The 19,347-nt window shown below is 41.3% G+C and overlaps 1 protein-coding gene across 2 annotated transcripts in view; it reads right to left on the bottom strand.

Moving 5' to 3' along the window:
• Positions 1–19,347, bottom strand: part of NIN (ninein) — a 114,954-nt gene that overhangs the window by 83,088 nt on the left and 12,519 nt on the right. For both annotated transcript variants that reach the window (XM_063290563.1, XM_063290564.1), the window contains exon 2: positions 9,955–10,161. In XM_063290563.1, the coding sequence (XP_063146633.1) occupies positions 9,955–10,140 (186 nt within the window). In that variant the 5' untranslated portion in view covers positions 10,141–10,161. The remainder of the gene's footprint in view (positions 1–9,954; positions 10,162–19,347) is intronic.

Here is a 19,347-nt window from a genome sequence, read left to right as displayed (position 1 = left end):
GCTAGATTTAATATTATGTTAAAGGATTGAGCTACTTCTATATTAACATTTTATGGATATACTTTTAGTTTCTACAAATGTAACTCATTCATTATTCTATCCTTTTTTCTGATTTTATTAGCACCGCTGTTTTTAGTTGTACTTCATCATATCTTCTGGTTGTTATACATATACATATACAACCCTGACAAATAGTTAAAAAAAATCCTTGCAAGTAATTCTGCAGCACACAATCATACTGCTGGGTCAGAAGTCACCCCAGAAATGCCATGACTGCCTGTCTTGCTGTCTTCCTGCCTTCTAACAACACTTTTCTCCCCTGCTGCACCTCCAGGCACACCACATGCACTTTGCTAATCCCTGCCAAGCACAAACCCTTCCCCAGAGACCAAAAGACAAGTTACCCAAAGTAGCACTGAAAATCTCTGAAGAAAAAAGCAACTGCAAAGGAGACAGCTCTCCCCAACCATTAGTCCCACGGGGTAACTCATCAGGAGGGAGCACCGGGAGAGAAGAGTGCACATGACTCCAACTCAGGGCACATCTTTGGTATCTAGGAGCCACAACCAAGATTGATAGGATACAAAAGTAGGGCAGCAGACATCAGATCCCTCTTCATCATCTACCCCAGGTGTGCACCAGTGCTCCCAGAGTCCCTTCAAGTGGTGTCATTTGTTTCCATTTGGGAGCACATGGGAATGCACATGAAGGTCTGTTGAGTTCTTCCCATTTGCCACCATGTGAAAGGGATAGCCTGGTTGCTCTGTGTTGCCAATCAGAATTATGGAGCACATGCAGTAACTGCCAGGACTCTGACCGTGAATTCCCAAATGGAAAACCTGTTTTTTCCAGCAACTCTACAATTGCAGCTCTTTTTCTGGAGGATTGAGTAGGCAAGGTTGAGTGACTTCTCTACTTTTTACTGTCCTGTGGTATTGTCACAACAGCTGACTACGGAAGGGCATTGTGGTTTGTTTTTATTTGAAGTGTCCTTCCCTGGGCTAAAGCTGACAAGGTATAGGATCTCACATTACATAATGATCTAGGTAAGTGTTTTGTGCAAACATTGCTAGCCAATTGATTTTACTTTCTCACTAACCCCAATGATAATTTTTCTCCGTCTGGAGATAATCTTTCAGTTTATCAGCCTTAAACTTGAGTTCAGACAACATGTTTATCACCAAAGCTGAATTAACAAAACACAATAGCTGAGTTCACACAGCATTCTCTGCCTCCTCCTCCCCAACATCCCCTGAAATCATGTCATGGACTACAGCAACAATCTGTTTGACGCAACTTACTAAGACAATAGCTGCCATAACATCAAGCCCCTTTTTAGCTTAGCATATTGTGTTGTATGGAGCCAGTCTATGAATGCCATCTGTGCATGTGCCTACATGCATGCAAACAGCCCCACATCATTAAATATTTCTGAACTGAACATACAATCCAGCTATATAGGTCTTGGTGCCTATCACAAGGAGTAATTAAAAGCATCTTGGGAATCTGCTCGATGAAACTTCATACCAATGGCCTCATTTGTACATTAAGAGCTGCCATTCATCCTACCAATATTTCAAAATGCTAGTGTACTTAAAAAAAAAAAGCAGTTTGCAGAGAGGAAAGATTTTCCTGATTAAAAAAACACCTTGACATTTAAAGTAAATGAGCACGACTATAAGAGGAGGGAGAATTAGATTATGCGGGGCACTGCGCACAGCACACTATGCATTACAATTATCATGGGGGCGGGGAACTTGCAAGATCTTGTCCTCTACTTACCCACAACACATTTGCAATAAGAAATGTAACACAATGCCACACCTGCCAACATTTAACAGAAGTGAGCCAGTTTGGTCTAGTGGTGAAGGCACCGGGCTAGAAACCAGGAGTCTGTGAGTTCTAGTCCTGCCTTAGGCATGAAAGCTGGCTGGGTGACTTTGGGCCAGTCATTCTCTCTCAGCCCAACCTACCTCACAGGGCTGTTGTTGTGGGGAAAAGAGGAGGAGGAAGGAGTATCAGGTATGTTCACCACCTTGAGTTATTTATAAAAATAATAAAGGCAGGATATAAAATAAATAAATAAATAAATCAGGTTTACTGGGTTTAGGATGCTATTTACTTACTCTTTAGGATGCTATTTACTTACTCTTTTAGGTGCTATTAAATTGAAAAAATCTAAATTCTCAGAGCTCTGATGACTTTCCAAAACTCCAATGAACAATTGAACCAATGGTCACAGTTAGGAAAATGCTAAATATTTCAAAGGGCAATGTATAATGTTGACCCCAAATGCTTTCAGGGTTCACAAAACTTAGAACATGTTAACCTCACTAACTGTTGCAAGCTTTGTCAAGTCGGCTAATATCATTATGGTCACATTAATATTATTTCTGGCAGCTTTGCACAACATCTGGGCTAAGGGCTGCCCTGGGCCTCTGAGTCAGGGCTGTCCATAGGAAGAGTAAAAAGTCAAGATGGTAGCCACAACTGCACAATTGCCTTGTTTTTATGCGTGTTGCATGCATGACAACCTAAAGAACAGACAAGGCTTCAGTCATATGGTTGCCACCACTTTCTTGACTTTGTTGATCCCCTTCTGCTCGGAGTGGTATAGGAGCCACAGTCCAAAAAATAGTAGGTGGAGACAGCACAAGGATCCAGTCTGATTTCACTTAGATTTGAGTTTATTTAAAATTAAATCTGCTGAGTAGGATCAAAATTGTCCCATTTGGTCACATTATTATAATTCCAGTTTGGGAAACAATTCTGGAGCTTTTGGAGATAGGTCTTGGGGCTTTCAGGGACCACACACAATCCTCGGACTTTGGGGTTGTGCCTCTTCAACTGGTCTAATTGGGGACTTGTTTTCTGCCATGAACCACCTTGTTTCTTAAATTAAAACGTTTCTATTGACCATATAAATAATTTTTAAGGTTTATAAGGCTGCCCAACTCAAACAATGTGACTCTGGGCAGTGTGCAGCATAAAAAACAAATAACAAATCAAAAAAAGGAAAAAACCCCCACCATATAACAATAAACAAATACAATATATAAATATATAAATATACAATATACAATGGCAACCAAGCACATAACAGAACAACCAAAAGGGGACTCTCACTTAACTGGCTCCTAATGCCCGGGGGAAGAGCCAGGTCTTAAGGCAAGAAGAGTTGACATCCCAAAAGAAGCAAACATTTTTTTAAAGTTACAATAAAGAACTTAAGCTGCTTTTCTTTTCTTATGAGCCAATTTGTTCTTGCATGTTCATTATTATAACAATGTGTGAATGAAGCATCACAGATCACAATATGTAACAATCACATCCTCCCAGAGCACAACAAGTTAGTTCAGGAGAATCAGTGTGCACATTCATGTGAAAAATATCAAGTGATATGCGGTATAAAGAGGTGCAGTGCTTTAGAAATAATTAGGAAAATTGTGAATGAAGCCTCTTCCATCAAACATCTTCCAACAAAATGGATACCCACTCAATCAAAACCTGCCTGAGCACTCAACCCACTGTAGCACAACCCACACAAGCTATGAAAAGTATAACACTGCCATACATCAAAAACATCTCAGAAACAACCAACAAACTACTACAACCACATGGCATCACTGCAGCACACAAACCAAGTCTCCCTCACCCGCCAAAACATCTTAAGTAAACCAAAAGACCCAGTAGTCCTAGAAGAGAAAACAGGAGTCATCTACAATGTACAATGGACTGTAACAGCCACTCTGTAGGACAGACAGGCAGAAGACTAGCAGAGCACATCCATAAACACCAACTGGCAGTCGGAAGACACAATGAAAATTTCTTAATCTCACAACACATGGACAGACTCAACCATAGTTTCAACTGGGAAACTGTGAACATCCTAGGCCAAGCTAAATCCAAAAATGCTAGGAAATTTCTGGAAGCTTGGCATTCAAACAAATCAGCCATCAATAGACACATACAGGTAGTCCTTGCTTAACAACTGCAATTGGGACCAGAATTTTGGTTGCTAATCGAAGTGGTCATTAAACAAATCCAACCCAGTCTTATGACCTTTTCTGCAGCAGTCGTTAAGTGAATGATTGTTAAGCGAATCACGCAGTTCCCCATTGATTTTGCTTGCCAGAAGCTGGCCAGGAAGGTTGAAAATGGTGATCATGTGACCACGGGATGCTGTAATGAGTATAAATGTGAACTGCTTGCCAAGCACCCAAATCATGATCGTGTGACTGCAGGGACACTGCAACAGTCATAAGTGTGAGGACCAGTCACAAGTCGGTTTTTCAGCACCATCGTTAAGTCTGAACCATCACTAAACAAATGGTTGTTAAGAGATAAACCACATTTACACACCATTCAAAAGAGACAATAGAAAAAGCTAAGAAGGAAACAAAAAGACCAGAACACATCCTCTCCAGCAGCCAACACCCAGAGATGCAGGGATTAACATCAGATGAACAATCAAGCAGACAACAATACCCTAACCAAGGAACTACCAAGGAGAAAACCACACCCCCACCAACACTGGCAGGGCAAGCTATTGCATATAAACAGGGAGCCAACCCCACTCACTAGCACTGATGATGTTACCTAGTTGGGTAAGGAAACATCTGCAAGCAAACAGCCAAGCTCAGAGAGCACCAAGGACCGCACCATTTATTTATTTATTCATCCATCCATCCATCCAATTTGCCCCCGCCCATCTCCTCCCTTCGGGGGACTCTGGGCAGTTTACAATATGCAATTGAACTAAATTTTAAGGTAATGTTAATAAAGGAAAAAAGGGGGGGATGAGAAGAGGGAAGCGTGTTTGGGTTTTTTTGTTTGAAGGAGTAGAGGAAGAAATGACTGTTTCTCTGTTGGAGTTTGAAACTCCTGCCTTGAAATTGCAGCTGCAAGCAGAACAGATGGCCAGGGTCTGGATCACATGAAGCAATTTTAGCGTGACTGAAGCTCAAAGGGAAGATTAAGAAGAGTAAATTTAAACCAAGTTCAGACGGGGGGGTGGGGGGAGAGGGAAACAATATCACAATTTGACAGGGCAAGCTGAGTTGAAAGGGTATCAAAGTTGCCCTGCATAGTCTTTGTTGTTCCAAATGAAGACTCTTGCAATTGGATCCATTGTTTAAAAAAAAACACACACACAGGATTTTGTATCAATTCTTTTCTGAAATACCCTTCTGTTACTGGAATGCAGCCTGGATTGCAAGACACAAAAAAGTCAGGCCATTTTTGCAATCAGTTTGACACAGGAACAACTAGAAGCTATTTTAAAAGGTATGCTCTGGACCTGTTATAGTATATATCAAATGTAGTTTTACACTTGCACCATGGTCTTTCAAAATAATACATCCCACTCTGCATATTCACACTGAAAATATCTAATCTATGAGGGGATCCTAAATTACCTTCAAAGGTTTGTGTGCAACCTCCACGATCTAAGACAGGCAGAGAAAGCAGAATATGAACATCTTTGCAGCTCAAGGCGTTTCGCCAGGGTTTAAAAATCAGTTTGGGGAAAAATTATACAGCTCAACAACAGGGGAAAAGAACTAGGTTTATAAAAGGGGGTTAGTTTTAGACTAGAAAGGGCCTTTATGCTCTAAAGGAGTTTTCAACCAGGGGCCATAGGATATTTCAGTGGGGCCACAGGTGAAAAACATGTAATGGGGTCCACGGCACGTGCTGAAGGGGCCACAGAAAAGGAAAGTGTATTATAGTACAAATACTGTCTTGTTGAGGCCAAAAAACTAACAGTTACTGTCCCATGTCTGTATCTAGAATGGAACTTGGCCAGGAGAGGCCACAGGAAAAAAACAAGGTTGGAAGGGGGCCACGGGTGGAAAAAGGTTGAGAAACACTGCTCTAAACTGGCCGCATTCTTTGCCAATGTAGAGTTCAAGTGACACAAATAAACGTACACCAGCTTTTCCCGATTTGGTGCTCTCCAGTTCCCTTAGACCAGGGTTTCTCAGCCAGGGCTCTGTGGAACGCTCGAGTTCTGTGAGAGGTCACTAGGGGTTCCCTGGGAGATTATGATTCATTTAAAAATTATTTCAAATTCAGGCAACTTCACATTAAAGAGGTAAATTTCATTATTTTTAGTTTAAGAACACTATTAGGGCATTATACAGGCCTTAACATGAAACGAAGATAATAATTTTGTAACTACTGGCCTATATTTGAGCCTGAATGTGAAGGGGTTCCCCGAGGCCTGAAAAATATTTCAAGGGTTCCTCCAGGGTCAAAAGGTTGAGGAAGGCTGTCTTAGACTAACATTTGGCTAGTCCAGCTTAGCCAAAAGGCACCACATCAGACAAAGCCACTGAACAAACTTGCCCATTCAGTGCAAACGCCCTGCCGGTTCCAGACCAGAGGAGATTTCAGGCACTGCAGCATGGAAAGCAAAGACAGACCAAAGAAACTTAAAATATTCCATTTTTAATGTTCCTTTCGAAGTGTTTGTGATGTCAGCCCCTCTGGGTTTTCTGAGAGTAAAAAAATAGCTTCTACTTTGACAGTCTCATTTTTAAAAATCTATGATACAAAATTTATACAAGGTGATGTTGAGCTTATAAAGCAAGGAAAGGTAAGAAAAATTACAACTATAGAGTTTTCATGATACCTAACTTGGGCTGTAAATCTATTGTTCTGGAGTTGGCAGCATCGAAATAAAAAAAATAAAATCTATCCATTTCCCAGGTATGATGGGTATAAAACCTCAGGACACCCAGCAAGCATGACCAAAATCCAGAATACTAGAATTGTAGACCTACCACTTTTGAAGGAACTAGGTTACAGAAAGCTCTGGCACCATTTACCTTGTTGTTGAACCCAATAGGTAATTGAGTAGATGCATGTAGGATTGCTCCATTCAGACAGACAAGGCAACACTGAATGTTCTGATTTTAACACATCCCAGTAGTTTTAGAATGGTGTTTCTCAACTTTGGTGGCTTTAAGACGTGTGGACTTCAACTCCCAGAATTCCCATGCTGGCTTAAAGTTGCCAAGTTTGAGAAACAACGTTTTGGAGCAGGAGATTTCAAACATTTTCAGGTTGCAGAAACTGTTAAAAAAAAATAAATCCTGAACCCTGATCAAGAGGTAAAACTATAGTGATAGAAAAGTGGCAATAAAACAAAACAGTGAAGTGTTTATTGTTAATGCAACATTAACATTTCCAATGTACAAAAAAGAAAACTTGAATTTCACAATTATTCACAATCAAAGTTCAGGTACTGGGATGTGATTGCTTTTCTATGGATAAAAGTTCAATGTTTGGAGAAATATTTGATGTTACTTGGAAGTGTAGATCATCTTCTATATTTAGCCTATTTCTATACTTTTTTTATTGCCACGTATAAGGAGAAGGTTCCCTCATAAAGGTTCGTTGCTGCAAACAGCATAAGATATTTCAGTGCTCAACTGGCAATTTCAGGACATTCTTATAAAAGCTGTATCCAGAAATTCCTAAGTTCTATATGAGCTGATGTTATTGTAATATGAAATTAGTCAAAATGTCTATACGTTATTCCTTCTCCTTTAATGATAATTCAGATGCAGCTCAATGGTACTCATTCTTACATAGGTGTGCACAGAATGATGATTAAGCAGACATCTTGGGGCCCATGCACATGCATACACTCAAAGATGGTCTGCAACATGGAAACAAGAAGGGAGGGACTCACCATAATTGCTTTTGTGCTGCTAAGTAAATTAGAAACTCCCACCAGATTTCTAGCTCTGTCTTCTTTCATCTCCCTCTGCCACCGTTTGGAAAACATAGGCTGTTGAGGGAAATGTTTGGGAACAGGTAGGAAGTCAGGGTTTGTGGATGTGGGAAGATCTGAGTGGTGGTGAGGGAAAGGCAGCTAGCCCCCTGCCGTATGGACTGTGTACAAACACCGGGGCTGTACAGCCAGTGAGAAGAGTAAAGCAGTGTTGAGGTGGAAATGGAAGGATGGTGAGCGTGCATTCAAGATTAGTACATTTGAGGGTCCTCCCTGCCAGGTCCCTTGTAGAACCCATTCAAGTTCTAGGGTTCCCTCAAACCCAGTCTAGAAACCTCGTTCTAGAGCACATAGGCTCCACCAGCTGCAATGGATGTATTCTGTCCTCCAACAAGACAGCTCAGCTTCCCCAGGCTATGAAATTTTTACTTGGGAAACCTTATTGATCAAAAGAAGAGTGATTAGGAATGGGCTAAATACAGATGACTGACAGGAGTTAAAACCTACCATCCAACCATAAAGAGGGAACAGCAATGATGTGAAGGCTTGAACTGAATGGCAGAGGGGAGAAGAAATGTAGAAGAAAACCCAAAAGTGACTAAAAGACAATTCAAGAAGTGGAAGACTAGATTCCAGAAAAATTTTTCTTTAAAGCTAAACCATTAGAATCCTTAAAATAACTACGCTTCTGGCATAGGAGAAGGTATCTCCTTTGGAAGGAGATATCAGATGTTACCACAGGCCTCACTGAGGGCACAGGTGCAAAAAATACACCTCTGGAAACTCATGTGCTCACCCACACCATCCCTTGGTGGAGGGGGACCAAAGCTTTTACCCTAGTTTTGCAATGTGGGGGGTTTTAAGGGGAAAACAGGATGTGGTAGGGTATCAGCTTCTCCAAAATGTCACCAAAGGGCAACCAACTTGTGTTCACTTGGGTGTTTCTCCAACTACAAAGGCACACAAGATGAACCAATCACCACTGGTTGCAAAGCAGCCAGATTTGGGAGCTGTTTCTGTGGCTCCACTGCCTGGTTTAGGACAACCAGGTGAGGGGTGGAGGCAAAACACACAGAAAACTCTCCCATCCATACATGCAAGCCCCCCTCTGTGTTATCTGGATGAGCCTCTTGGCCCCAGAAGTCAAAACAGATGGATTTTATTATGTGCCTAGCTTATATCCCATCTTTCTAGTTAGAGGGCATTCAGGACGGTAAAGCCAAAGAACACCGGGAAATTAAAAGGGTGATGGTATTAGCAGAGTATCATATACACAGAGAGTTCAGCTTGTTTTCCCAATGCTGCCTCGTTGAACTTCTGAGTGACGAGTTTGTTGAGTGCGAGGCAGCAAAAGGAAATCTTGGAGATCTCATTTGAGAAGGAGAGTTGCTCGGAGCCAGTGCCCTTATTAACACAATAAAGGCAATGCAAGCTGCTCATTATCGAGCCCCCTCCTTTTCTGCACAGTGCAAATTCCCAGGTGCCCTTCAAGATACAGAATCTTCCCTCGGGGAGCCTGGAGCCCTCAAATCCTCTCCCCTCCCTTCAGAAAGAAAGGATTTGCCCATTTTGAGCCAGAAAGCTCTTTTCTTGCTTCCTCCTTGCCATTCCCGGAGATTCACTTCTTAAATCACAGACCAAAGTGAGCGTGAGATTAATTGCAAAGGAAGATACAGAAAAGGGCTTTTGAGTGGAGCGAGCACAGGCTTTGTTTTCCTAAGGGAGATCAGTTTTAAGAGTACAAAGGTGCAGGAGTATTAGCACAAATGACCAAGCACGTAATAAATCAGGGACCCATAATGCAACTGCCATAAGTGGAAGAAGCTGCCGTTCTTCTAGAGGTAGCTAAATGCCTATTATGAGGGATAGGGAGAGAGAATGAGAAATTGTAGATGTAGGAACACAAGGGAGAGAGAAAGAATGCATTCATGGGGGATAAGAAATCTGGTATCTCAGCCTTCCCCAACTTGGCATGCTCCTCACGTGTTGGACTACAACTCCCAGAATTCCCAGCCAGTATTGTTATACTTGCTGGGTGTGAGGAAATTGTAGTCCAGGGAGGATGTCAGGCTGGGGAATTACGTGAATTGAAGTCCATACATCTTAAAATGGCTAAGGTTGAGAAACACGGCCCCACACTGATCAACCCGCCCAGCTTTTCAAAGGTTGGGAGAGACAGCTGCACCCAACGCCTACACAGGGTATGTTCTTACCTGCCTAGGGAGACCGTCCTGCAGAAGGGTCTCTTGCAATGCTCCCGGAGCCACTTCGTCCAGATGCAACACGTGGCAAAGTTCGGTCAGTTCCTCCTGCCCCAGAGAGCCAGTGCCAGTGACATCGAAGCTGTCAAAGAGTTCTTTGAGATGGGCTTCGTACTGGTCCTGCTCAGCTTCATCCATCCCATAGCCCACCGAGCTTCACTGTTACGGGGAGAGGGGAGGAGGGAAGAAAAGAGAAGGAAGTCACAACAAGAAGCAGCAACACTCTTTTGTGAATCCCAGAGGAACAGCAGCTGCAACTGCCAGTCACAACGAAAGCAGCAATTCTACAGAATATATTTCAGACATAATCCCAGTTAGGATTTACAGTCCCAGCCATAGGTAAATTGTAGCCTATGCAGTTCTCATCTCCATGAGAAACCCAGCATATCCTCCTAAACAATGGATTTTTGTGACATTTTTGGCAAATGCCACTTTAGATGTTATATCAAATCACAAGCTGATCAAACTCTGGGTTGCAAAACTGGCTTTAGGTGGTGATTTCAGATCCTGGTTTGGCTGTCTCTCCCAACTATGTCAATCCCAACTAGGGCTATCCCTTCCAAACTATGCAGTAAATCAGATATTGTAACAAATGATATTGTTTGAACAAACTGCAACTTTACGTTATTTCTCATTTTTTGTGGTAATTTAAGGTCTTAACAGACTTATCATGATAGTATAACTTCTTATGAACCAGATGTGTAAACTCTTATCTGCAGTTGAAATTTGTTTTATTTTTTTCTCTCTCTCCACAAGTTGGCTTTAAACAAATGCACACATTTTCAGCTATCATCCAGAACACATAAAACATACTCCCTGCAATGAAGTCATAGGATGTGATGTGATGTGGTTTGGTTTTGATTTAGCATGTTGTGTGAACTTAGCCATTGTATCACTTCAACCATGACTTATGGCTTATCATGCTTGATAAATCCTGCCAAGTTTAATTTATGCAGTATTCCATGAATAAAGACACCATGCCTTAGTGCAATGTGTGAACCCAAAGACCTGTAACTTAAAGGATATGAATCAGATGTTTTTAAATAGTATCTGCTCACAGATATAAAAAGACAAAGTAAGACCAAACTAGCACCGAGTGATAAGCAGCTATGAAATGCCCTGTAACATAGTTTATGGTTCCTAGCTAAAACCACTCTGTGACTACCATCCATCTTGGACAAAACGCTTTATTGGATGATCAGTCTGTACGAGATCCAACAGCTACCTAACTAATCCAGACTTTCAGATTAACTAAATTCGTTGCTCCACAGTGAACACATGTTCACATGATCTCTCCACACATGTGAGCTTTATTCACTACCAAACTTATAAGATGCCCCCGCCTCCATACATATGAACTGCTTAAAATACCCTTCTAATAAAACATTCACAGAAAGCCGAACTGACTCTGCATGGCAACTGAGGGAGGAATCTTGACAGGAACCTGTGGCCCATTAAACCACATTGTTTATACACACACACAAATTTTATTATCTGTAATTTTATTAAAGATTATAATTACAATAGTAAAAACTAATACAAACTAAAAGAAAGATAAAAGAATAGAAAAAAAGAATGCAGAAAAGATAAAAAGGGAAAATAGAAAGAAATAGAAAAGTAAGAATATAGTAAAGAAAAAGAAAAGAAGTGACTTCCAACCTTCATCACAACAACTATAAACAATTTTAGTAGCTTATCACCTCCTATTAAAATACAACAAATGATCTCTTCTTCCCATAACCCATCTCTTATCTATAAACAAATCCATAAAGCATCGTCATTTCAGTCCTGGTGTCAGCAAAAGTCCATTAAGAGTTACCAGAAATAACAATGTATCTATTTTAACCTTGATCAAATAAACCAACTTTATATTCCTTCATTTTGCTTCCAACAATCTTAATCTTTAGTCCATTCAATAATGTCATAGAACTTGAATTCTTTTCATTTTTTCTTTGTCCCTTCTCACAAGATTCTTCAAAACTTTAAGAAGCCTCTTTTGTAAATCCAATATAGGAAAATTATCCAGGTCACTCTTGCTTTATTGATGGTATATCCCTTTTAATTATTAAAACATCAGCTGGTTTCTTTTGTATGTCCAGTGTAACATCTTTTTCCATGTCATTCTTGTAGCCTGCCATTTGTAAATTCACTTTCAGCATTGTTTATATTCACTGACCATATTGCTAGTAATAAAAGTAAGTTCATGCACATAATTAAATACAGTACAAACAGAGAATAAAACAACTGATGTAATAATATAATATTAATAATTATAAAATCATAATATAAAAAGCCTCTAAAAATTAAACGTTCCATAACAAGTAATAATATTAACTTCTACTGTATACATTCAAAGTAACAAATAATAATTGTATGGCTGCAACTCATATTATTATATTTTATATTTTACTTATTTATTTTATTTTTTATCCCACCTTTATTATTTTTACAAATAACTCAGGGTGGGGAACATACCTAATACTCCTTCCTCCTCTTATTTTCCCCACAACAACCCTGTGAGGTGAGCTGGGCTGAGTGACTGGCCCAAAGGCAGGACTAGAACTCACAGTCTCCTGGTTTCTAGCCAAACTGGCTCTCCATCAAAGTATCTATTACAGGATTTAATAAAGTCACCAATAGTACAGAGACACTAATTTTCCTCTGTGAAATATACATCATTAGCAATGCCCTATTGTACTCTGCACTGGACAGATTCACTAGTCGCTGTGCAAAATATTAAATGGAACACAGCTAAAGTCAGAAACAGGAATAGCAAAAATATTTTGATTGCTCCAGACATTCTGTAATTGACTTCAGGATGGGTATCCTCGAGCAAAAGTTTTGCAAAACCTGTATCATCACAAAAGCACTGAGCCAGGTCTTAATCACACTATATATGTTCATCAGTCATCAGCACAAGAATATCTGGGTTACATCCAACAATAATTTTGAGAATGAAACACGGCTTAAGCAATTGTGAGCCAGGTCAATTTCTTAATAACTCATTTGTTTCACAGTCTCTTTCCTGCATTTCTTGGCAACGTTTGGATTAACCCTCCCCATCTGCTGCATGCCAAGTACTTTCTAGACATTTCCAGCCAGACAGCAAAAGCAAACCCCTAATCAAGATCATTTCTGTTGAACAACATTCAGCAGTTAATTGCCTTTCAGCTAGCCCTGCCTCTCTCCACTGCCAGCCTTATCTAAATTGCAGAAAAGCCAACCTCTTCAGAGGTCAACTTTATAATCCAGTTCACCTCCTGCAAACTTTATCTTAACTGCCAACAGCAAAATGTGAAATGCCTCCATAGACCTCCCCACAACACCTCCCACATATATTTTGGAGCAAAAGCATGCTCAAGAATGATAAGAAATCTCTTATCTCACCTGATTTTCCTTTTTCAAAACAAATTGCATTCTGCATAGCAGCCTCTGCCATCATCTAGAGTTCTCTGGATGGAATGGGTGGTAACTCTCATGATACTAGCCTGGAGGAGGAGGATGGGAGTTGTAGAAAGACAATACTTTTATGCACAGCGCATAAAATGTGTGGAATTTAGTGGGGTTAGACCTCTTTTCTAATTTTTTAAAAATAAAATGGGTACATTAAGCCAATCAGAAATGTAACACTTTTTAAAACTGTTTTCTTAAAAAAGAAGGAAATTGTATTAATGTAATTTGGTGGTTTGTTGCTGAATTTTGGATGTGGGTTCTTGGGAGGACATTAGGCACCATGAAACAAAGGGGTTCTGATCTAAATACCACAATCAAACTCCCCCCAAATGATGTGAATGCAATGGACAATCTGATCAGTCTTTTGAGCTGTCAAAAACCTGCTAGAATAGATAAGTTATTACTCTCTGCCAAAAGGCAAACTTGGTTATCTTCAAACAGAATTATGATTAAATTTTTAAAACTACTCTAGATCTAACTTTTAGATATCATGCTGATCAATGTTTACTCAACTACATTTCTTGATAAGCCATAATTGGCTGAGTTCATGCATCATGTTAAGCTATAAATCTTAGCTGGCAACCCATAAGGGAATAGTTTAGATAATCCCCTGAACCATGATGTAGCTAGCTTGCCTTCAGCTTAATATGTTGTGGGAATCCCATCCAGCCACAGAGTGCTAAATAAGATTTGGACTATAAATCCAACAAAATAATGTCAAACAGACGCAACAAAATAAGGTTAAACAATCTTGAACTAGAATTATGTCTCTTTCCCACAGATTTTGGATACTCTCCCTTTGGGGACTCAGCATCCAAGCAATGTCCTGGTTCCCATCATAATTACTGATTTAACATATTAAACTTTTATCAGTTTAATTTTTTATGTGCTGCTGGTCTCTTTTAGGACTTCCACAGCTGGGCTGCAAAACGTAGCACTGAAACTAATAGTGGCATTGCATCCCCAGTTACAAAAAGATCAAGTGACAGAGGCATGGGAATAAGGTTGGAGGGCCACTACTGGTCGGAAAGGAGAACAATGGGCTGGAAGACTCTAATCCAGTGTTTCTCAACCGTGGCAATTCTGGGAGTTGAATTCCACACCTCTTAAAGTTGCCAAGTTGAGAGACACTGCTCTAATCTATTGGAAACCAGCTCCTATGGTCCTACAGTAAGAACGAGCTGATTAGACAGGACTGTATGTGAACAAATGCCATTACACAGATACATGCTTGGCTTTGTTACAGACAGAGAATGCCAAGGAAGGGCCAATGGGCACTCTGACTCCAGATTTTCTACCTCTGCTTGGGGAAAAGCAAACAAAACATTCTGGGGGAAGACAAAGAGGGGATTATACAGCTTTATAAAAATTATGATAGGCATGGAGGGGGAGATGGGGCACTTTCCCTTCATAATTCCAGAACTCCAGGCATGTGATCAAATGGGCTGGCAAACAATTCCAAACAGATGCAAGCAGTGTTCTTTGAACAGATGCAGCATTGATGCTTGTATGTGCACATGCTGATTCAGGATTAACTGTATCATGATTTCCTCAGCCCAATTTCCTAAGTTTGCCCAACACTCATAGTTGGCTGGTTTGTGGCTCAGTGTGTCACATAAACACAGCAAAGTCCACTGGAGTCAGGCGGCCATTAAATTTAAATAATAATAGTAAACCCAGCCAAAGTTTGGCCTTCATAACGACACTTGGTGCAATAACGGCAGCTAGCTTAGAAAGTGATTAGACCAGCCACTCCCATCTCAATGCTCTCCGTGGCCCCCACTGGCCGTGTGGGTTAGAAACATTGGAAGTTGAAATCTCGACTCATATAGAAGCCGCCATCTGTGAGAAAGCTGCTTTCACAAATCCATGGAAGAGGAGAAGAGGTTTACTTGGCTATTAGGTGTGATGGCTAAGAAGTCTGTTAGCTACACTGCTTATAGGAGATTGCCTTGTTCAGAGTATATCAGTGAATACATAGCAAGACTGGGAGGGGGAGAAACAGACCTCTATATATTCAGGCCAATTGTATTTTAGTGCTAGGAACAAAGAAGTGGCCCGCGCGTTGCCTTGACAGTCTGCTAATGGACTTCCTAGAAGTATCTGTTTGCCATTATTTGGCTCTAGCCAAGTCACCTTTGAATTGAGTGCAGCTCCTGGTGGTTTCAAGGACACAATCATGATGTTTTCTTAGCAACAGAACAGAAATGGTTTATGATTGTCTTCTGACTTTCTGCTCCACAAGTGAATGGATTTCACACAGTGCACTAACTAGGCTATAAATCATGGCTTACAGACCACAATATTGTGAAATGAAGAATAAATAAAGGCCCAGTCTATGTAATGTAGTATGACACAATAGAAAGGGAACATATATAACCTTATAAATCAGTGCATTCTGTGCATCCAGATTTAAGAGACAGATACAGTAGGACAAGAAAAGTTGCTGTTTAAACACTCTTAGTGTTTACTGCAGCAAACTGGATGGCTGGACTTTCACAAAGGACAAACAACATGGAATCTTTAGATATGTGAGGATGCATGCTCCTACAATGGCACTACTCTAAACAAGTCACATGAGGAAAATCCTGAACTGGTTAGTGATGAAATCTTGGAAAGCAGTATTTTATACCTGCCACTCCTGGTAAAAACATTAGCATCAATTACAGTTAGAGAACTTCATCCAAAATGTACAGACAATCCCATTAATTAAGGCAGAGTAGGCAATATAATATCCACGGGGAGCTATGCACCTGGGTATATCTCTAGAATGTCCTGAATACCATTTGCCTCACCTGAACTGGGTGCTGGATTATTTATTTTTGAAAAGTAGGAAAGTACCCTATTTGGTCATCCCATCCAAAAAGCCTATAACTAGAATTTACTTCCCTCCTGAAGGGCAGTTTCAGGAATATGGTGTTCAGCATGTTCTCTTCTCCTGTGCTTCTCACCTTTCTCCATTCATTTTATTTCACCTTTATTTTAAATGTCATTTCATTAAATATCCACAGGAAACAATGGCCAGAAAAAGCTGGAGTTTCCATTTCAAGTTTTCATCAGAGCTATTTTTTTCTCTTGTGTGGGAGCAAACCACAGTCTTATTATCCAGAAACAGAGCTAGGATATCTGCTGCCATCCAGATGTTTTAGACTACAATTCCCAGAATCCCTTATCAAGACCAAACTATCTTGGAATTCTGGTAACTGAAACTCAGTACCTCTGGAGAACACCAGATGGGCAAAGTTCAGCAATCCATCTATTGCCCATAATATAAGTTTAGGTGGTATATCATCACAGCCATCATTTATAGATTCTGTATCTTGCCTTTCTTCAGGAGCTCAAGGTAGCATGTAAAGTACTCCTTCCTCCAGTTTCCAATCCACATAACACTCCTGCGAGGTAGGTTAGGCTGAAAGAGAACTGGCCCTAAATCATGAACCCTAACCCTAATCACTTCATTACTCTGGCTCTGTCCATAAAGATCCAAGATGACGACTTCTTCTTCTTCTTCTTCTTCTTCTTCTTCTTCTTCTTCTTCTTCTTCTTCTTCTTCTTCTTCTTCTCTCAACTCTCAATGACTCTGAATCGTTCACAACAATCAAACAAGGAAATTACAGCAAAATCAATAAAACATAAAAGATAAAGATAAAAGATGGCAAGCACAATAAAACAAGTCTCACTGTCTTGCCAAAGGCCTGGGTGAACAGCCAAGTCTTCATGGGTCTTCTAAACAACAGCAGAATGAGGGCCATCCAGATCTCAGGGGGAACCTCATTCCAGAGGGCTGGTGCTGCTATAGAGAAGGCGCACTTCTGGGCTCCCAACAGATAGTATTGTTTAAGTGAAGGAACCTGGAGCATGCCAACCCTGCAGGATCTAATTGACTGGGCAGATGTTATCGGAGACAGGCTGTCAGGAGCACTGATGGTGAGCAGGAGGGGGCCCCTATCCAGGGGGGAAAACGCATGCGTAGTAGCAAGAATTTGAGCTGTCATTCAAAGAGACACAGAACAGACCCGCCTTGACTTTTGGGGTTTATCTGTATGGGTTTTCTCACGCTTCTTCAGTTTGTTAGGATTTTCTGTCTACTGTAGCAGTAATAAAACGCTAGAGACCTATTCCTCATCTCGGCGTGGTTCCTGCCTGTCAGGGCACAGGCAATCCCTGAAATAACCAGGCCTTATGCCATGTAGTACTTTATAGGTAACGACCAGCACTTGAATTGCACCTGAAAGCAGACTGGCAACCAGTACTGCTCGCAAAGCAGAGGTGTTACATGGGCATGCCCATTACTGCTTGTGCTGCCACATTCTGGACCAGCTGAAATTTCTGGGTGGCCTTCAAGGGCAGCCTCACAGAGGGTGTTGCAGTAGTCAAGTTGCAAAGTGACTAGGTCATGAGTGACTGTCTGAAGAGCTCCCTGATCTAGGAAAGAGAGCAACTGGTGCACTAGGTGGATTTGTGCAAAGGCCTTCCTGGCCACAGCTGACACATGCTCTTTAAGCAAGAGCTGTGAGTCCAGGAAGAACCCAGATTGCCACCAGCCTTAAGGGGAGAAGTGTTACCCTATCCAAGGTCAAAGATGGAATATCCCCTGATCTGGGTTGCCAAACACCCCCAGCCCCTTGGTCTTGGTAGGATTGAGTCAGAGACGATTCTTCCCCATCCAAACCCACACAGCCTCCAGGCACTGGGACAGAACCTTGACAGCCTCACTTGGCTGGCACGGGGTCAAAATATATAATTGGGTATCATCAGCATACTGAACCCCAAATTGGCAGATGATCTCACCCAGTGGTTTCAATAGATAATCATCCTGGCTCTGTCACAGGTCATCAACAAGTACGACAAAGACCAAGTCTGTCTCAGTACTAAATCCTGGCCAAAACCTGACTGAAACGGGTCTAGATAATCAGTTTTCTCCAGGGTTCCCATCGGCTGCAGCCTGATCACCTTCTCAACAACTTTCCCCAAAAAGGTAAGTTTGGAGACTGGTTGGTAGTTGTCGAAAACTGTTGGGTCCAAGGACAGCCCCTTGAGGTGCAGGTGCACCACCACCTCCTTCAAGGCAGGAGGTATCACCCTCTCCTTCAGAGAGGCCAACACCACAGCCTTGACCCAACCACGGGTCATCTCCCTGGCTGTTTTTACGATCCAGGAAGGGTCCAGATCCAGTAAACAGGTGGCTGAGCTGACAGCACAGAGAACTCTATTCACTTTCTTGGGAGTCACCAGCTCAAACTCATCCCAGATCATACCCCCAGACACCTCAGCCTGCTCTGCCCAGTCAGAGTCCAAGTCGGAGCAAGTCTGACCAATTTTATTCATCAGATAGCCTGAATAATCCTCACAGAGGCTCAATAGATGTTCAAAGGGGCCCTCCCCATTCAATAGGGACTGGTTACCCTAAACAGTTGATTGATAACTGGCAAATGGAGGGAGAAAACGTAGAGGCAGTGAAAGACTTTGTATTTCTAGGTGCGAAGATTACTGCAGATGCTGACTGCAGTCAGGAAATCATAAGATGCTTAATCCTTGGGAGAAGAGCAATGACAAATCTCGATAAAATAGTTAAGAGCAGAGACATCACACTGACAACAAAGGTCCGCATAGTTAAAGCAATGGTGTTCCCCGTAGTAACATATGGCTGTGAGAGCTGGACCATAAGGAAGGCTGAGAGAAGGAAGATCGATGCTTTTGAACTGTGGTGTTGGAGGAAAATTCTGAGAGTGCCTTGGACTGCAAGAAGATCAAACCAGTCCATCCTCCAGGAAATCAAGCCAGACTGCTCACTTGAGGGAATGATATTAAAGGCAAAACTGAAATACTTTGGCCACATAATGAGAAGACAGGACACCCTGGAGAAGATGCTGATGCTAGGGAGAGTGGAGG

Source organism: Candoia aspera, chromosome 1 (genome assembly GCF_035149785.1).
Source record: "Candoia aspera isolate rCanAsp1 chromosome 1, rCanAsp1.hap2, whole genome shotgun sequence".
NCBI lineage: Eukaryota > Metazoa > Chordata > Lepidosauria > Squamata > Boidae > Candoia > Candoia aspera.
Note: the sequence above shows the minus strand (reverse complement) of the source record. Positions and strands in the feature narration are given on the sequence as shown.